The sequence below is a fragment of the Cataglyphis hispanica genome, chromosome 2 (genome assembly GCF_021464435.1).
Source record: "Cataglyphis hispanica isolate Lineage 1 chromosome 2, ULB_Chis1_1.0, whole genome shotgun sequence".
Classification (NCBI taxonomy): Eukaryota; Metazoa; Arthropoda; class Insecta; order Hymenoptera; family Formicidae; genus Cataglyphis; species Cataglyphis hispanica.
The window spans coordinates 7,312,748-7,329,578 of record NC_065955.1 but is presented as its reverse complement, the minus strand read 5'-3'; the positions used below and the strand labels follow the sequence as shown (position 1 = coordinate 7,329,578).

The window sequence follows — 16,831 nt, the reverse complement described above, 5'->3', positions numbered from 1 at the left end:
CGCGCCGAATGACTAGATTCGCTTTTGCGCGGCCAACTTATGTTATACCCCGTGTTCTCTCCAGTCTGTGAAATTAATCTAGCTTTTGCCCCGGAGATATCATCCGCGTTAGAAGAGAGGAGCGGTAAGACGCGGGGGGGAAGGACGCGATAGTCGCTCTCTCCTTTATTTCCCGGTCGAAAAATGAGCCTTTATTTCAGCGGCGGAATGCGAGGAGAGTCGCGTTTCTGGCACCTAAACGGCGCAAGAGGATGGACTCTCCGTGGGAGACTTCGGAAAGCCCGGCAGACAGTCGTCGTCCGACGTACGTAATGCAATGGTTTATTGCTAATATTTCTTCGGAGGTAATATTGGCGCTCTCGAGAACGACCTCGGTTTTCTCTCATATACCGCGGAGATTTTCTTAGCAACGTGTCGTATGTAGCATACAGAACGATTCAATTTTGTCACAGACTACGCCGAAATACTCTCGTCAAAAATTCACAATATGTTTTCAGAATAAAAATATCGAGATTAAAGGAAAGATATGTATATTGACGAATTAAATTTTCAAGTATATCTCTAATTTTCACTCTTATATTCTTCGGTTAATTTTATAAAATTTCATAATTTAAACAATTACCATATATTTAAAAATCTATTTCAACAAAATTTTGATGGGAACCAGTTATTGTGTAACAGAAAATTTTACTTCATTCAATTTTTTTTTCAAATGCTAATAATAGCTCTTAAAATTTTTTGCTAAAGCAAGCTTTCTTCCACGTCCAAAGATATGTGCCTATATATTGCTACTGCTTCTTCTGAATCACCTTGTATAAATGCTATTTGCCCGTATTTGCGTACCCGTGCGCGCGCGCGTTCATAGCTCCCCATTCATTCGAAGCGATTAAACGTAATGAGCACCATTATTGAGGAAGAACGTGCGAGAAACGAAGAGGCAAAGAAACAACCAAAGTTGGACGGATAACGCCGCCTTTCAGGCACTATCCGCGACATTAATAGCATCCAGAATTAAATGTGGCACGGCCCTACTTGTCGCGACTCGCATACACGATTACACAATTTACGGATCACAGTGTGTATATCTGTATATATATATATATATATATATATGTATATGTGTGTGTGTGTCTCTGAAAACGAATCGACCGTTGAGCGCGCGCCTCGAGAATATTCAGACGATATGGCGGCGGCAGGCCGCTCCCCGTGGCTGTTATCTTTTTGCCACCTGCTATCTAATCGTGAATTCCACGTATGCGTATATTCGCTCGACCGAATCTAAAAACTGATAAAGAACGGCGCACAACGTTAGAGCACAAGGTGAAAATTAACAATTTTAATAGCAAAAACGGTTTTCCATGTAAATCACGTGCTATTTATACGAATAGCAGTAATTGGAGACAGATTCTTTTGTTTAGTGATAAATCTAATTGTAGATATTTTTTTTTTTTGGCAAATTTAATCTGAATTGAGCATGGAATTAAATTATAAAATAATTGATAGAGTACAAAAATATCTCAAGTCTCTTCTAATGCTAATAACAAGCAAAGAAATACTGCTTTAATAATGTATGACTATGAATATTGATAGGCTATCATTTTTGCAGCAATAAAGATTAATGACAACTGTTATAACAAAATTTTTACGCTTGCTCCAATGTTATTAGTTAGTATTCATAACATATTTAAATGAGCGACTGCGAATACTTGTATGATTTTAAAGAGGATTTTTAAATCGCTATAAAAAGAATATACATTATTTAACGCACAATTTTTCTCGTCAGCATAAAATATTTCATGCAAATTTTTGCATTAAACTTTCCATTGAAGTAAATTTTACGACGATAATACTAACCGTTAGTGAAAAAAAAAACGTCATTCATCAGTCATGAAATATACAATTCCATTTGAAAATACAGCCTCGCTGGACAACCCGCTACGTCGCTAAAAGCATTATGCTTTATCTCCGCTAATCTTTGTCTTCACCTATAATCTAAGATTATCGCGGAAGAGGAGATAACGAAGAAGTTTATTGCGGAAAAACGATAAATCTACGGGTATATATATATATTATATTCGCGCAATTTCTTTTTTTTTTTACACGACTGCCGCGCCCTACGCGTAACATATATATATATATATATATATATATGCGCGCACACAGGCACACATTTTTTCCGTCTCGTTCAACCCGTTTTTTTATCTAATCGCAAAAGCGCGCGTGCGTGTATAAGTGCTATCAGACAATAGGGCACCATCGTCGACAACGGGGCGCGAACGGACGATCTCCTTCAATTTTTTACATAATTCTCGTTCTCGCCTGCCGCGTCTGATTTATCGACAATGTCGATTGGTATTTTCTCGCTCTCCGCGCGTTGAATAATTGTCGCTATTAATAACTGCGAATTCAATTCTCCAGTTCAATATCTGGGATGACGAGGCGAGCCGCGGCGCCTCCTCCTTCTTTCTCGCGTTCATTTAATCGCGCCTTGCTTCGAGAACGCGCACGAGAGACGGAATATTCTAAAATCCATAAACCTTCCCCCTGCCCCCCCCCTCCTCCCTTCGAGCGCTGATCGGCGATAAGAGACTTATTACCCGTCGTAAATTACAACCGATTCCTTATCGCACCGTGTGGCGTTACAAATTATCGGCTTTGTATCGGGAGATCAGCAGTCGGAAAGCGCAGGCGGGAGATCGATCGACCATCTCGCGCATGTATTCATTTAGATCGATTGTAGCGGGATGAAAAGAACCCTAATGCGCGCAGTTACCTCTGCATTACAATAAGAAGATTTTCAGAGTGCATTTTAGATGTCGAAGAAAATAAGCAAAAGCACGAGTCTGAATATCCACAAAGAGACTCGCAATAGTTTGTCGATAATTTTCTTAAATATCAACATGGAAATTTTCTATCTTTTCTATTATGAAGTTAATCCAGCGTGCAAACTCTATCTTACAGTATTCTAATAACGTAAAGATAAAAAAAACGCATGACAATCCGAGCAGTTTTTCTCGAAATTTCACTGACGTCAATTATTATCGCGCCATGATGCATTGTCAATATTTCTTATTTGCTATTATAATAATAAAGCTATTAAGATATTATAGTAATTAAGCTCCAATGTAAAGATAAGAGAGATAAGCAATATTGAATTTATACGTTTTAACTTCACTTATCTAACAGAATCGAAATCAACTAAAGGGAATTATCCGTGTTCTCGGATTAGATAGAATTGATACGCGCATTGATACAAATAGCTATGATAATGATAGGTTGCGATTTTACGGAGATAGTCGCGATAACTTTGGTCGGTTCGAAGGTGTGAGATAAGTGAAGGCGGAGTTTATCAGCCGACGATTCCGCTCCGCGCGAACGCGCTCGTTACGCGCGAGCACGGAAACTCGATTATGCAACGGTTCGTTACCTTGATACTGTCGTAGCAGGCGGTGACCCGTCCGTTCTGCACCTCGACGTTAGCCGGCGGATGAGCGAACTTGCACTCCGTGTCGGGCCTGGTGCACTTGTTGCGCTGGAACTCCCGACAGACCTCCAGTTGCAGCCACCGCGAGTCCTTGCCGTTCAGTAGGTTATTCATGTTGACCATTGCCATTCTTCCACACTCGCTGGAAGACCGAAGAATCCCCCGTTCGTGCGCTGGCCTCTACCGTTAGAGGGAGAAAGTCCCGGGACTCTCCAACACCGAATTCACCACCGATAACTCTCCTCTCCCTCTCCCACTCTCTTCCTTCCTAAACTCCTCGTCGCGTGATGATCGGCGCCTTTTTCCCCGGTCGCGTGCACTCGCGTCGACTGATCTTGTCAAGGATATATATGTTTCGGTTTATGGGATACGATCGCAACTCGCGGCACGAGCTCGTCGGCAATTGCTCACGGGATTTCGCGGTGTCCACCCTTGCGTTCCACCACTTTCACCCTGTCTCGTCAATCTCTCTTACCATTCGCTCACGTGCATACGCTCATTCATCCCTACCCTTCTCTCTCTCTCTCTCTCTCTCTCTCTTTCGCTCTCACCTGCTTCCACACAAAGAGAACACGAAATCCCGCGTATGCCTCGGAGTCGTTCAACTACTTCAAACTTATTATACCTTACTACAGACGGCTTCCGTTTAAGCACGATGCGACGTTCTTAATGTCCCATGTACGCGTCTAGTGACGATCCGTAACTGTCTTTTTGTGCGTGGATCCTCCGCGTGGGAAATCACTACTGCGTCTCTCGCGATATTTCCTGATCTTCCTCACGTTGAAGTCGCGCTTGGCTCTCGGGTCGTCGTCGTTGTTTGTCGCGCGATATTTCGGCGATAACGTCGTCTCGCGGAGATTCGACGTTTATCAGCAACGTCGGCTGTTTCGAACGTGGCTTATCGGCGTCGTGTCTCTCCCGCTCGATATCGATTCCGCGTCGCGGCGAATTAATCGAAGGAGCGCGGGGGCGGTGTCGGCGGGTTTAGGCGTCGTGTCGTCGATGGTTAGCGATTTTGTGAGAATCTTTGCTCTCGTAGGCCGTGTTCGTTGAGAGGTGGCGCGTTTCCCGCTCCGATAATCTGAGTGGGTGTGAAAGCCGGATGTATATTGGCGGAGGGGAAAAGGACAGGATATATCTCCGAGAAAGAAGGGAGAAAAGAAGCAAAGAGAGGTGAAGCTATATATCGACAGCGATTAGGCTTCGGTCGATTTTAGGCGAGATGATGGCACAGTCGCTATTACTCTCCCGGCTCCGTGATGAGGCGATGGCGAAGGTCGTCGATCTCGTCTATCGACTCCTCGTTCCTTCACTCTATACTTCCTTTATCTTCCCCTGATCTTGCAGCACGCCGCACTCGAGAAGCCAAGGACGTAGGAGTAATAGTCGGGCAAAGCTTGAAAGCCTTCGAAGCTAAACGTCGGCCGAGAGGAGTGTGCGCTCTCTAGATGCGCGCGCTTTTGTACGCGTATCTCCTCTTCCTTTATTACACACAGAAGGCTGCAGTTGGGGGTCGTCGCTGAGGGTGTTACTGACGTGCGCGTGTATTACGTATATGTGTCTGCCTATGTATGCGTGTCTCGAAAAGCCGGTCGTGGCGTCCTTCAAGCCGGTTTCAAACCAACGCGTGTTTCTCGCGACGGCGAATCTACTGGAAGGAGTACAGGGACGTTGGTGTTGTAGCCACCAGTATAGCGGAACCGCCTTCACCACCGTGGTCTATCGTTGCTGCTGCTGTTGATCAAGTAGAAGACGACGTAGATGGCAGAATGAAAGGCCGCTTCGTGCGTGAAAAGGTGGAGAAAACCCTTACGCGCCGTCTTGCCAGGGGGCGGAAAGAACGGCGACGTGCGAGTTGGTTATTTCGGATTTCCAGGGGCAGAGAGGATATCCGGGAAAGGAAACGATGGACGCGGATGCTGATGAAGAAGAGAGTGCCAAGAGAGATCGGTAACGGAGACGAACGGCGAATAGGAGTGGTGGTAAGCACGTAAAGACGACGAGCGCGACAAAGCGGACGACGTATGGGCGACAAGAGAGGGCAAAGGTCCGGTTGGTAGCCGGGTCGCGCTTGGGGTTCGGGTCGTGTCGGGATCGGACCCGAACAGAAGAGGGGGCACAGGGATATTTCAGGGGGTTGCCGGAATAGGGAGGGCGCGGAAACGACGAGACAGAGAGAGAGGGAGGTTTCCGGGGGGGTAGGTAGGGCAGGGCGGGACGGGGGGACCGGGGGAGAGGAGAGGAGAGAATTGCGAGTTAGCGAGTGACGTTGCGCTTCCGTTCCTCGGATTTACGTCATTTATTCGGCGCGCTGCTGGCTCCTCCCGCGCGGTCCAACTCCAGTTCCTGCTGTTCTGGAAACATACCAAAAGCGAAAACTCGCGTTACTGCGGATGCAAAGGCTTAAAATGCTTTCTGTTTCGGGCTTCTGAGCGGTCGGGGATAATGGGGGGTGACGGCGATGCGGGGAGAGTAGAAGAGGGGGAAGGGGTTAAGCGCAAGCCGCGAACAGACAGATAGATATATACTCGGTAAAGCGTAAAACTACGCAATGCACAAGCACGCTCGAGCAAACGACAGACGTTATCAATGTCGAGATTGCGAACACGTTGCGACACGCAAATTCGAAAAATAATATATATATATATATATATATATATATATATATATTGACAGGCAGAGCTTTACAACCCGTTATCAGTAAACACTAATAAATCGCACGCGCAAGAATCTGCTAGATTTAAATATAGATTCGAGCACACTTCAGTATTCGCGAGATCCCCATCCATTATAAATGAAATGTTAACGTACCGACCTCATCCATTGTTTAATAATGGTTAAAAGTCGCGTAAATCTGATATATAATTAAATTATAATAGTGCAAAGATTATTAATCGTTTCTCATTCAATGTTTCCTCGTTTCAGTGTTTGAAGGATATAATTTAATCAAGACACAACACAATTAACTCTCATTTAGCTCAATTATCGATAATAAAAACATATATATTCAGTACCGAATATCGTTAAACATCGCAAACTTTAATCGGCCCTGCGAATAGCGTCGCACACCAGAAGTGAAGCGGCGTATAATTTAATAATTTTAGCTGTGAAAGCTCGCAACGTGCCATAACTCTTCACGATCTCCTGCGTACATTAGCCGAAGAAAAACTGTGTTTGCTTATGCGCAGCATAAACATCGGAGCGCGGAGCGTTTCGGGGGGAATGAGGGGAGAGAACGGGGGACACGGTCGTGCATTTTATGTACGACGACGTAGAGATACACAGTTAAGGCGAAGAAAAAGGCACGCGCGCGAGAGCAGGACTGTAGTACAATTTTCCATCGTGCAAGTAAGCCGCTTACGAAAAGCGGCCTCGAGTCGCCGTTTCTCATGTTACCTGGCACGAGTTATGACGACGTATGTGTGCACGTCCGGCGCGTACACAAACACGACCGCGCGCCGCGACGGCCAAGAAAAACGTTTCAAGCGCGATCGTTTGTTTTCGTCAGGATTCTGCGTGAGAATCGCTGAAATAACGCTGCGCACCGATAAAATCTCGATATTATCCGGTGTCAGCTGCAATCATTATCATACGTACTACTCTCAGAGAATATTGTATATTTTAAAATTAATTCGTGAAATAATGTATGTATATACATAAGGATTTCTTTATAAACAATTTATTATAATTTATTACAATTTATTAAAATTTATTATTATAGTTTATTATAATTCGCAGAGAAATTAAAATTCTATTAATATTCTATTTATCGTTTTATATGTTATGTATTTTGATACAAGATAGACTATTACAATATTTTGTATATAGGATATATATAAAAAAAAAAACGTATTGTCTGCATACAGTAAAACCATTTTAATGTCATCCCTTTTCCTCCTCCTCCTCCCCTCCAATTATTTCAATTGTTCTTTACTTTTTCGATAAAATATTTCACATGAAAATTCCATGTTTTTTAAAAGGGAATAATGCATAAAATACGTTTTTTATATCATGCTCTTTATTTTACTAGTTTTCATCAATAATATGTTTTTAAATCAAATCATATAAATTTTTTGCTCAAATTAATTTTGCTAAATTAGTATTAAAAGGAAAGTTCATCATAATTTACGAGATATTAAAACTTTTACTTTAATAAATAATTTACGCAAAATGGTAAAATTTGTATTCGAAATATTTTCTACAATAAGAGATAATGGAAATAATTGGCTGGGATTAGAAGATGGACAAAGAGAGAATACATTAAAATAATCTATTTGTATATGTGTATATTCTGACGTTTCAAATATTTTTCATATTGCAGAAAAAAATTATAAATAAAATTCTATCAAATTATAAACCACCGTCCAAAAAGTCTATATTTTATTTCTTTGTTTATGACTGAATTAATTAATAAAGTCTCGGAACTGTATTCATTAATATATACAAAAAAAATCTCTATTAAAATATTCTAACTTAATGGTAAATGTTGAATCTAGAATCAATTTTTCCTTCGTAACAATTTTGCGCAAGAAAGAATAACGTAATGTTCCGCTTGCTATTTTAAAGATTGGAAATTGAATACATTTCTGCATTCGGTTAATATAAAAGTAGAATACATTAAATTTCTAAAATATTGTTCGACACAATAACTCAAAATGTTATGCAACAACTGCAACCGTCGAAAATGAAACACTTTTTGCACGACTCCAATATTATTGTATTTCCGGATATTTCAAACTTTCATGTTGTTATCTATCCAATAACAGTCTGAACATGCATCCTGATACACGAATAAGCGTGGATATTCCAATAATCCGAGAGGTTTGAAATCAACTATTGTTAAAATCAACAGAACATGTTTTAGAACTAGAAATCAGATATAGAAAAATGTTACAAGCAAGCTTTTACATTGTATGTGTGCAATATGCAATAAATTGCCGCATCTAAAAAGGAAATGTGTCAATTCAGATTTAACCTTTATCCAGACAAACAGAAAGTCTTTTTAGTTTTATGAACCTATTGGATTTATGTATTTTGGTCGTTTGTTCGTTGCTGCAGTTTGTCTGAAATATTTCTATTTCCACTTGCTGACAGCCTGTAGTAATCCAGAGTTATATTCGTAATTCCATTGCACTGTTATATATCATTTTTCGCTCATTGCATTAGCTTAGTACATTAGCATATTCTTTATAATTATTTTAGATAAGTTTTTTATTTTATCTTCTCTCTTGAAAGGAAAGAATTCTTTGATTATCATTTATAAAATGATATTGTTTTAAAGTATATTAAAACTTTCATCTGAACAAAAAAGTAAATATGGATATTAAAATATTAATATTACAATATTACCGATATTAAAGTACATTAATAGTAATATATTCCCAATATCTTTTTTATAATTCATAAACATACTATGTATGCGTATTAATGTTTGTAGACGTTACTTAGATATGGCATTTAAAAATATTATAATAATTTGATGTAATATTAAATTATTTTGACAAAAGAATCAATAAGAAAAGCATATCGCGTTCAGATAAGGATTAATGTGACTCTCCACACGAATCAGATGTTGTTGATCTGGAACGAAACGCTGATACGGCGCAGCGCCGACGTGAAACTTTGATCGAGAAAAACGGGAAGGTCGACTTTATTAATAATTATTACGTACAGAAGCCGAGCGGGTAAGACACGACTAACGTACCGGATCTTTTTCTTTCTCTCGTGACTCGGGTGCTCGAGAGACCGCTCTCTCTCTCATTCTCATTCTCTTTCCCCGTTTCTCTCTCTCTCGCTCCCGTTCTTTCGTTCTCTGCCGGTCGAATCGATATACGTGCACGAATGCGGCTTCGAGCTTCGTCCACTTCTTCTTTCACGTGACTACCGCAGGAAAGAGGGCCGGCCGAATCAATATCTCACACAGACATTTCGACCTCGTCGCTGTCGCCGCGAGCTCCTCACACCCTTCGAAGGTCGTTCTCATCGTCTAAGCTGAATCCGGCGTTACAAAAGGACTGAATCACTAATTAATCTCTCTTTTTATCCTGCGCTCTCGACCGACGCGCGAATGCTCGTATCTATCGCATGCACGTGTGAGAGCACGTGTGCCAAACGCGCAAGCGTTGTACATTGCATCGCAATAATTCAACAGCCATGGAAATCGACATTTTATTTTTCTATTAAATTATACGGAATCTTGAGTAATCGACTCAATAGAATACTCGATACTTCGTCTAATTCCAAGTATCATTAAAAGTTGCAGCAAGCGCGAGATTCTTTGCACGACGCAAATCGAATTAGAACATCGAAGATTTCTAAGAGATAACAAATTCTTATCTCTCTCTTGAAAATACTTGTAGCTAACTTAATCTTTGTCTAATCAAGAGCATGTTGACTGAATATGCCTGACATCTTTTTCATTTTTTTCTATTTTTGTTTGCTAAAATATATACATCATTACTTGCTTTATGTACATGTGCGTGTTACAATTTTATAATTTTTAAAATTCAATTCCATTTTTTATTTTGCAAATGTTAAAAAAATTTTAATATATAATATAAAATTTATTAATTTATATAAAAACTGATTCGAATGTAAGATATTTAGGATTTCCATTCTTAACACTCATATTATTGAGCAAAGAGCTTGAATTTTCATGATTAAAAAAAATGTCTAAAAATTAAAATATGCTAAAAAAGCAAATTTTTATTAAAATTATTTAATCCTCAATATATATTTATATTTTACACCGAGTACAATGCAAATGACGAAAAGAAGATGGATCTCGTGCAGTTTTGAAAACAATGGCATAGCCAACATTAACGAAATACGCGCGGTTTTCTCATTGCGTGCTTTTATTTGTCAGACGGTCCATTTATAACGAAGCTATCATAATGCAACGGTTGGGTACGTGATTGCGGTCGATTGAACAAATCCATCAACGATACGTCGATAGAGAGCTGGCGATTCGATCGCCAGAGAAGGATGAGTGAGTACGTGAGAGACGCGAATAAGGGCATAGGGAGGGTACGTGAGAAAGAGAAGGAAAGAAGGACAAAGAGCAATGAGGTAGAAAAAATGATTTTTAACATTTCCGATAGATTGCACCTGATTACCCAGATCGTACGAGCGGGCACGTGCAGCTCTTGCGTGTGTGCATGTGCACGCTCGTTCATTCGATAGGTTTCCCTTTGTGCGCGAGACCGGGAGTAAAGTAAAAAAGAAGAGCGAAATTAACGGAATGAAACAATGGAAACGACCGGGCTTAAGGGTTGCTGCCGGCTGTGTAATGGAATTAGGTCCGATTAAATTAGCTAAAAGGATTTTAGGTATGTACCGAAGGAGCAAACTACGTTTTCGATATTATCGTATTTCTTTCTCGTGCCTGCGGATACAACTATACGGTGCTCCAGTCGCGCCTTTAATGCCATCCCGATAAATACCACGCGTAACAAACGTAACGGTCGTGTGTAAAGTTTCTAATATCCTTTCTATTTTTGCATGTTCGAATTGAAAATTATTTCATTAAATCTTTTATAATTCGATTTTAATATAAAATATAAAAAATATTTCTCTTATATTGCCACATAAATTGTATTTGTATAAATTTGTAATACGAGTTCAAGAAATGTGCGAATATTTTCCATCATATCTTCCATCAAAATTAAGTTTCCAAGTTTTTAATTTTTTACATAATTCCTAAATGTTTTAATTGAAGAACATTATAAATCCTCATATTACATATACATATCAAGTCAAAAATATCATAAAAATATTTCACACAGATATACGCGTATGTTTGATTGACATGTAAGTTTATTTTTATTCATATAATTTCACAGATTAATTTGAATATTCATCTCTTGCTAAATAAGATAATAAAAAGGGAAGCAAATTAAATATTTTATGCAATTCACTTTTATGCAGATACAATCTTGGATCGATAGTCTCTTCTGAAACAGCGAAAGAAAGTGAGTCGCAAAAAATATTCGACGAAAGAGGCTCTCTCGAGAGCTTTTTCGCGAAGCAACGTAGATCTGAGCAAGCTTCGATGCCGCGTACGATAGTAAGTGGATCTTTTTAAAAGAGTTTAGAATTCATGCATCGTCGTAAAAATAAGATACGGCCGCGTGTACTAGCAAAAGCGTCGTCCCGATATAAATTCGTATGCGCCAATGCACTATTTTCTGCTCGAGACTTTTTGCATGTGCCACGTCGTCTTTTCAATAGGTACGTATATAGAAGATGTATGTACCTAGGTACATAGAAAATCCTAGGAAGAGAGAATCCGCGAAGCGAGAAGAGCACCGTCGTCTTCTTGCGCGCGCGGACAGGGAGAACCCGCGCTCTTCTGCATCAGCACGCTGCCGAGGAAGTTGCAGAGGCAAACCGGAAACACACCGCGCCCATCCGCCTGCCCAGTCGGAGAGAGCGCACCAGCCGAATTCCGTTCATTAAGGAAGTTACCCGGTCGAACAAAGTAGCGAGCGCGAGCGAGCGCAAGAAGTAATTGACATTCGGCTGCAACCTGTATCGCGCGTGGATAATAACCGGCTGTGGCTGCGCGAGCTCGCAGGATGCAATTTGTTTTGTAACAAGCCCCCGCCCTCTCCGGCTTTCCCGAATTACGAGAATCGCTATTTCATTCCGGGCGCAATTAGACGCCATTTCGCGCGCCGTATAATCGGTATTTCGGGAGTTTTCGTTGCTTAGAGAGACAAAAAAGAAGGAATATCCGCGACCAAATCCGTCTCTCTGATTTCGTTATCTTCTTAAGTAACCACAAACTCGAAACTTTTTTTTTTTTTATCGATGTCACGTTACAAAGTTATGCCACGTGCTAAAAATGGAAATCCCGATTATGACTAATGTGATCATCTATTAAATAATCGCTATAATGAAAAATCGATTCCAAATTCGTAGAATTCATAATCAAAATTTCATCCAAAAATAGGGGGCATTCCTTAAATAAGACTGCGACCTAGAAAGATCGTTTCAATCGAACTTAATAATCAAAATCATTCTTACATAATCCACGTTATATTATTTAACGATTTCAACTTCAACGCGTGTTTTGATGTGTTATTAATGTGACTCAGTTTTTCAGTAAGTTTATTAGTATAAATACGATAAAGTAGCGTAACAATCACTTGAAGCAATAACGCGGGGAAGCAAACGAAGAATTAAATGGCTGAAATTTATGCCAACATAAGCTGTATTATGTGTACAATGCTGCAGTTATATTTCGCTGAAAAGTAAGCAATTTAGCAAGGCGAAGGGTATTACGTACGTGTAAGCAAACTGTGTTATTTGCATTCTCATATTTACATCCACAAACGCGTCGATGAGATAATTCACGCGGAGAATGTTAAGTTTGCAACGTGCGCGATACGCGTTAGTTTGCTATTAAGTGAGAAAGATCGAGTCGGAATTCATAAAGGTAAGATAAGCTGTTGTACTTGGTTGTACGTGTTACATTTTGGGATACGCTAATTGTCTTTTCAACAATAGTAAGAATTTTAAGATTAACAACTCATATCAGCTTTAGTCATCAGCTGTTTATAGCCCAAGTAATTAACACGTTCCGCGCAATCATTTAATTCTTATCCAGAAAAGTCTGTTTTTCAATCCTCCGTATATTTTTTGCGTTAATGTATATATATATATTATGTAAAGAGTGTTAAAGAAGATAAATTTGAAATGATTTTTTGATAAATTGCATAAATTTGGAAATAATATTTAAATTTAAATTTGAAATAATTATGAAATTTGAATAACTTTGGAAATGTAAATATATCGAATAATAGTTAAAATTAGATGCAGAATCTCACACACAGTTTTATAAAGTTTTTTAAGGATTTAAAAAAATTTCTAGAAAAGTATCCCCTTAGGTACCTCTTATGCGCGCGTCTCACGAGAGCCGATTTTGTAAAATTTTATGTTCGAGAAACGCGAACAATGGGGAAGTATGCGCTAAAGCGAGATCACCATGTGTATAAAGCAGAGGCTTTATTATCAACCGAATGGAAAACAATGGCGATATCGATCCCCGATTCAGCGTGGCATCCGTTCCAACAGGGGGCGGTGGTGCAAATGCACAACGCCGGGCTTTACGTTCACACTTTCGACATTTAAGTATCTATGGACCAACAAGTTTGCCGCATCTGCCGAGATTCCACGACGGGAGAGCATATTTCGTAAAATATCCGAGAAATTATCAGTGCGCTTCGAGCTACTGTTTCGTAGTTTGAACGCGTTCGAACTTTAATCCAAACGAAACTTCACACGCGATACTGTTTTTCAGTATTAAAGTTTATGATAATATAGGGATGTTAAGAATAATGCAACACAAATTGATGTGTTAGAATAACCCTTAAATAAAGTAATTAAATTAATCTATCCTTGATAAAAATTATAAGCATTTTTTTTATATATAAATAATTCGGAATTTTATTTAAACTTCATCTTTTCTCAAAATTTTATTTATTATTATTATTATAAAATCTTTAATTTGCCAACAAAATTCTCAATATAATCTATATATCCAATTTTCCAATCAATTTTTGTAGAAAAACAGAGTACATATTTTTATCAAGAAATTTTTAAAAATAATTTATTTTTGCGATAAAGATACGTTCTACATAAAAAAAAAAAAATCAACCCCGAAAGAAATGCTACGTATATAAAAGTGATGTACATCGCTCTATGAGAGTCTTTCGTAAGCAATATTAATTCTCTGAAGTGAATACACAGAGAGATAAATATAACGCTAAGCATAACTTTGGCCGACACAAACATACTCGTACGTTCTAATCTTAGGGGAGTACAAATAATATAGCCGTGGAAGGAAGATCCCGCGCGTCGTTAAAAAAAATTCCAAATTGCGTGAAGAGGCGCGCGCGGACTGGAGGAGAAAAATATTCAACATTCAGCCGCCTATTCTCATTACATTAAGAGCAGCATCGCGGCGTGTCGTAGTATCATTTTCAGCAAGTCCGTACCTATATGCCCGTGGCTTCCATCGCACGCAAATGGTTGCGTGCAATTATACGAAGAATATTTTTCGTCCCAACGAGCCTCTCCACGCGCAGCGTTTTCGGGCTAAAAGCGCACCGCGCATGAGATCAGAATTAGTATACCGGCATTTTCCACGAGTACTTGCATTAAAAAATAACGTGCACGTTCCAGAGAAAAGCTAACTCTTGAGTCGCTTTATTGATGCGAAATTATTCTGAAATGTAGTGGAATTTCATTTATTAAAATCGTCAAGACATAAATGAAATACCGAGAATAAGTGGTAGATAAATTTGCGTTTTGAATCCGTACATACATTTCAAAATGTCATAGAAATATTAGTTTCTCTCTCTAAATTAATAAATATATACATAGTAAAATATTTATAATGTTGAATAAAGCTCAATAACATTGTATTAATAATTCAAAAGTACAAATTTACAAAATTAATAATAAATTTAATGAATTTAATTATTATATAATTAAACAAATATACAATATGTTAAATAAAATTAAAAATGTATAATTACATAAATTAATGGAAATTGATACAATACTTATTATGAAAGCATACAAAAAATGTTCTGTATATAGAATTAGCCTTCCATTCATATATCTAACATTAACAGTGATCGATACAAAAAGCAAAGTCCGTACATGTTTATCATTTTTCAATTCTATCAAAATTTCTCAAGAAAATCGATCGAGCTAGCCAAATTTCTTCAATAAATGCGTGACATATCGGTGGGCAAAGTGTGCAATTAGAACGCGAAATTGGTCGCGTGTGAGAGAGCGAGGGGTTAAAAAACCGCTCAAAAGCAATTTGACGAGGCGCGGTGGATGCATCGGGTCGCTTTGAAGCCATAAATTCGCGAGGGGATGCGCGATTGCGGGTGCGACGGGGGTTTGTTCGCCGTCCAATCGGACGTTGCGCTCTGGCTGCTCGTTCATGCATTTCAACGCTTGCAAATCATTCATTCCGACTCATTGTCGGCAAGTCGGCCGCGCTACGCGCGCGTTGTCACGCCGCGCAAAATGCATATTCTCGCTCGCTCGCTCGCTCTCTCTCTCTTTCTCTCCCCCGTGCCACGGAATTCCTCGGAATAGGATGCGAAGGGAAAGAGCAATGCCCTTGAATATTTATCGTTCCCGCGGGATCAAATTCTGCGCCAGCGAACGCGCTATCTCGCAGCGAGCCGCACGAATTGGCGAAAACGCGGTCATTACGGTGCAACCAAGCTGCGAATCGGAAAAACCGAGATCGTTATCAAGAGCAGTTCTGAAAAAATTATGCATCGAGAGAAAGCAAGCGAGAGAGAAAAAGACAGAAGAGAGAAATCATTCACCGAGGCACAAAATCTGGCGTTACTTCGATATTCACGTGATTGTTGTTATTTAACTATTTAGCACACATAAATATAAATCGTAGATTCGATGAGCATAGATTTTCTCGCTAATTTAATTATATATTTGCGTTCATGTTTATATTAATTATTAATATTACATGTATAAATGATACTGGCGCAATAAGCTAATCTACACGTGTAGAAACAATTATGATTTACATGTAAATATCAGGTCATCTTTTTCAGATCTTTTTATAATATAGAGAGAGGCAATAAAGTGTTGTTCACTGTTTTCACTGATTATTTGCCTATTCGAAACTCACTGAACTTAAAAACTTCCTCAATATTTGTTTTTTTTTTATTACTTTTTAATTTATTTCTGAGTCAATGTTTTTTTAATTCCATTGCACAACTTCATTAGAGATCGATCTATCATCGCGAACAAAATAGGATAGAATTTCCAATAACCTTTGTTATTCTAAAATGGATGTGCGATCATATATTGATTACATAACTTTTCACTTTTGACGAATGAAAAAGTGAATGGAAAGCCAAAATTTTACACGGATTTTCTCTTTTTTATTTCCTTGCTTTTTGTTCGAGTACCTGAATTTCTTTTTATATAACATGTATTTACTTTGAATTTATTATTAATGTCTTTTTCTCTTTCAATTTGGATATTTTTCTACTCTTAAATCCAATTTTTTAACAAAATATGTTTAGAATCATCGTTGTGTAACTTTTATTTTCAGAAAAATCATAATATTTAATTCCGTAAGATTTGAAACGGTGAAAAGCAGGAGTAAAAGAATCTATTAACAATTGCACTGATAATCACGTGATTCATTGAAAATGAGTACCTCAAATAAATGCTCTGGCATTGCGAAACGTTGCACACGCTGGAGCTGTATCGGCTATGAAATCCCAATCGTACACAGATCGCGAAGAAGAGAAGGGAAGGGAAGGGAAGGTTAACAGGCCACGACAA

General features: G+C 38.9%; 1 protein-coding gene across 12 annotated transcripts in view; it reads right to left on the bottom strand.

Annotated features, from left to right (window-relative positions):
* LOC126858754 (protein suppressor 2 of zeste) overlaps positions 1-16,831 on the bottom strand; it is a 355,300-nt gene that overhangs the window by 330,862 nt on the left and 7,607 nt on the right. For 10 of the 12 annotated variants that reach the window (XM_050609277.1, XM_050609280.1, XM_050609278.1 and 7 more), the window contains one exon: positions 3,428-5,838. In XM_050609277.1, coding sequence (XP_050465234.1) covers positions 3,428-3,613 — 186 coding nt within the window. In that variant the 5' untranslated portion in view covers positions 3,614-5,838. The remainder of the gene's footprint in view (positions 1-3,427; positions 5,839-16,831) is intronic. The other 2 variants (XM_050609281.1, XM_050609282.1) reach the window with 2 other exon arrangements.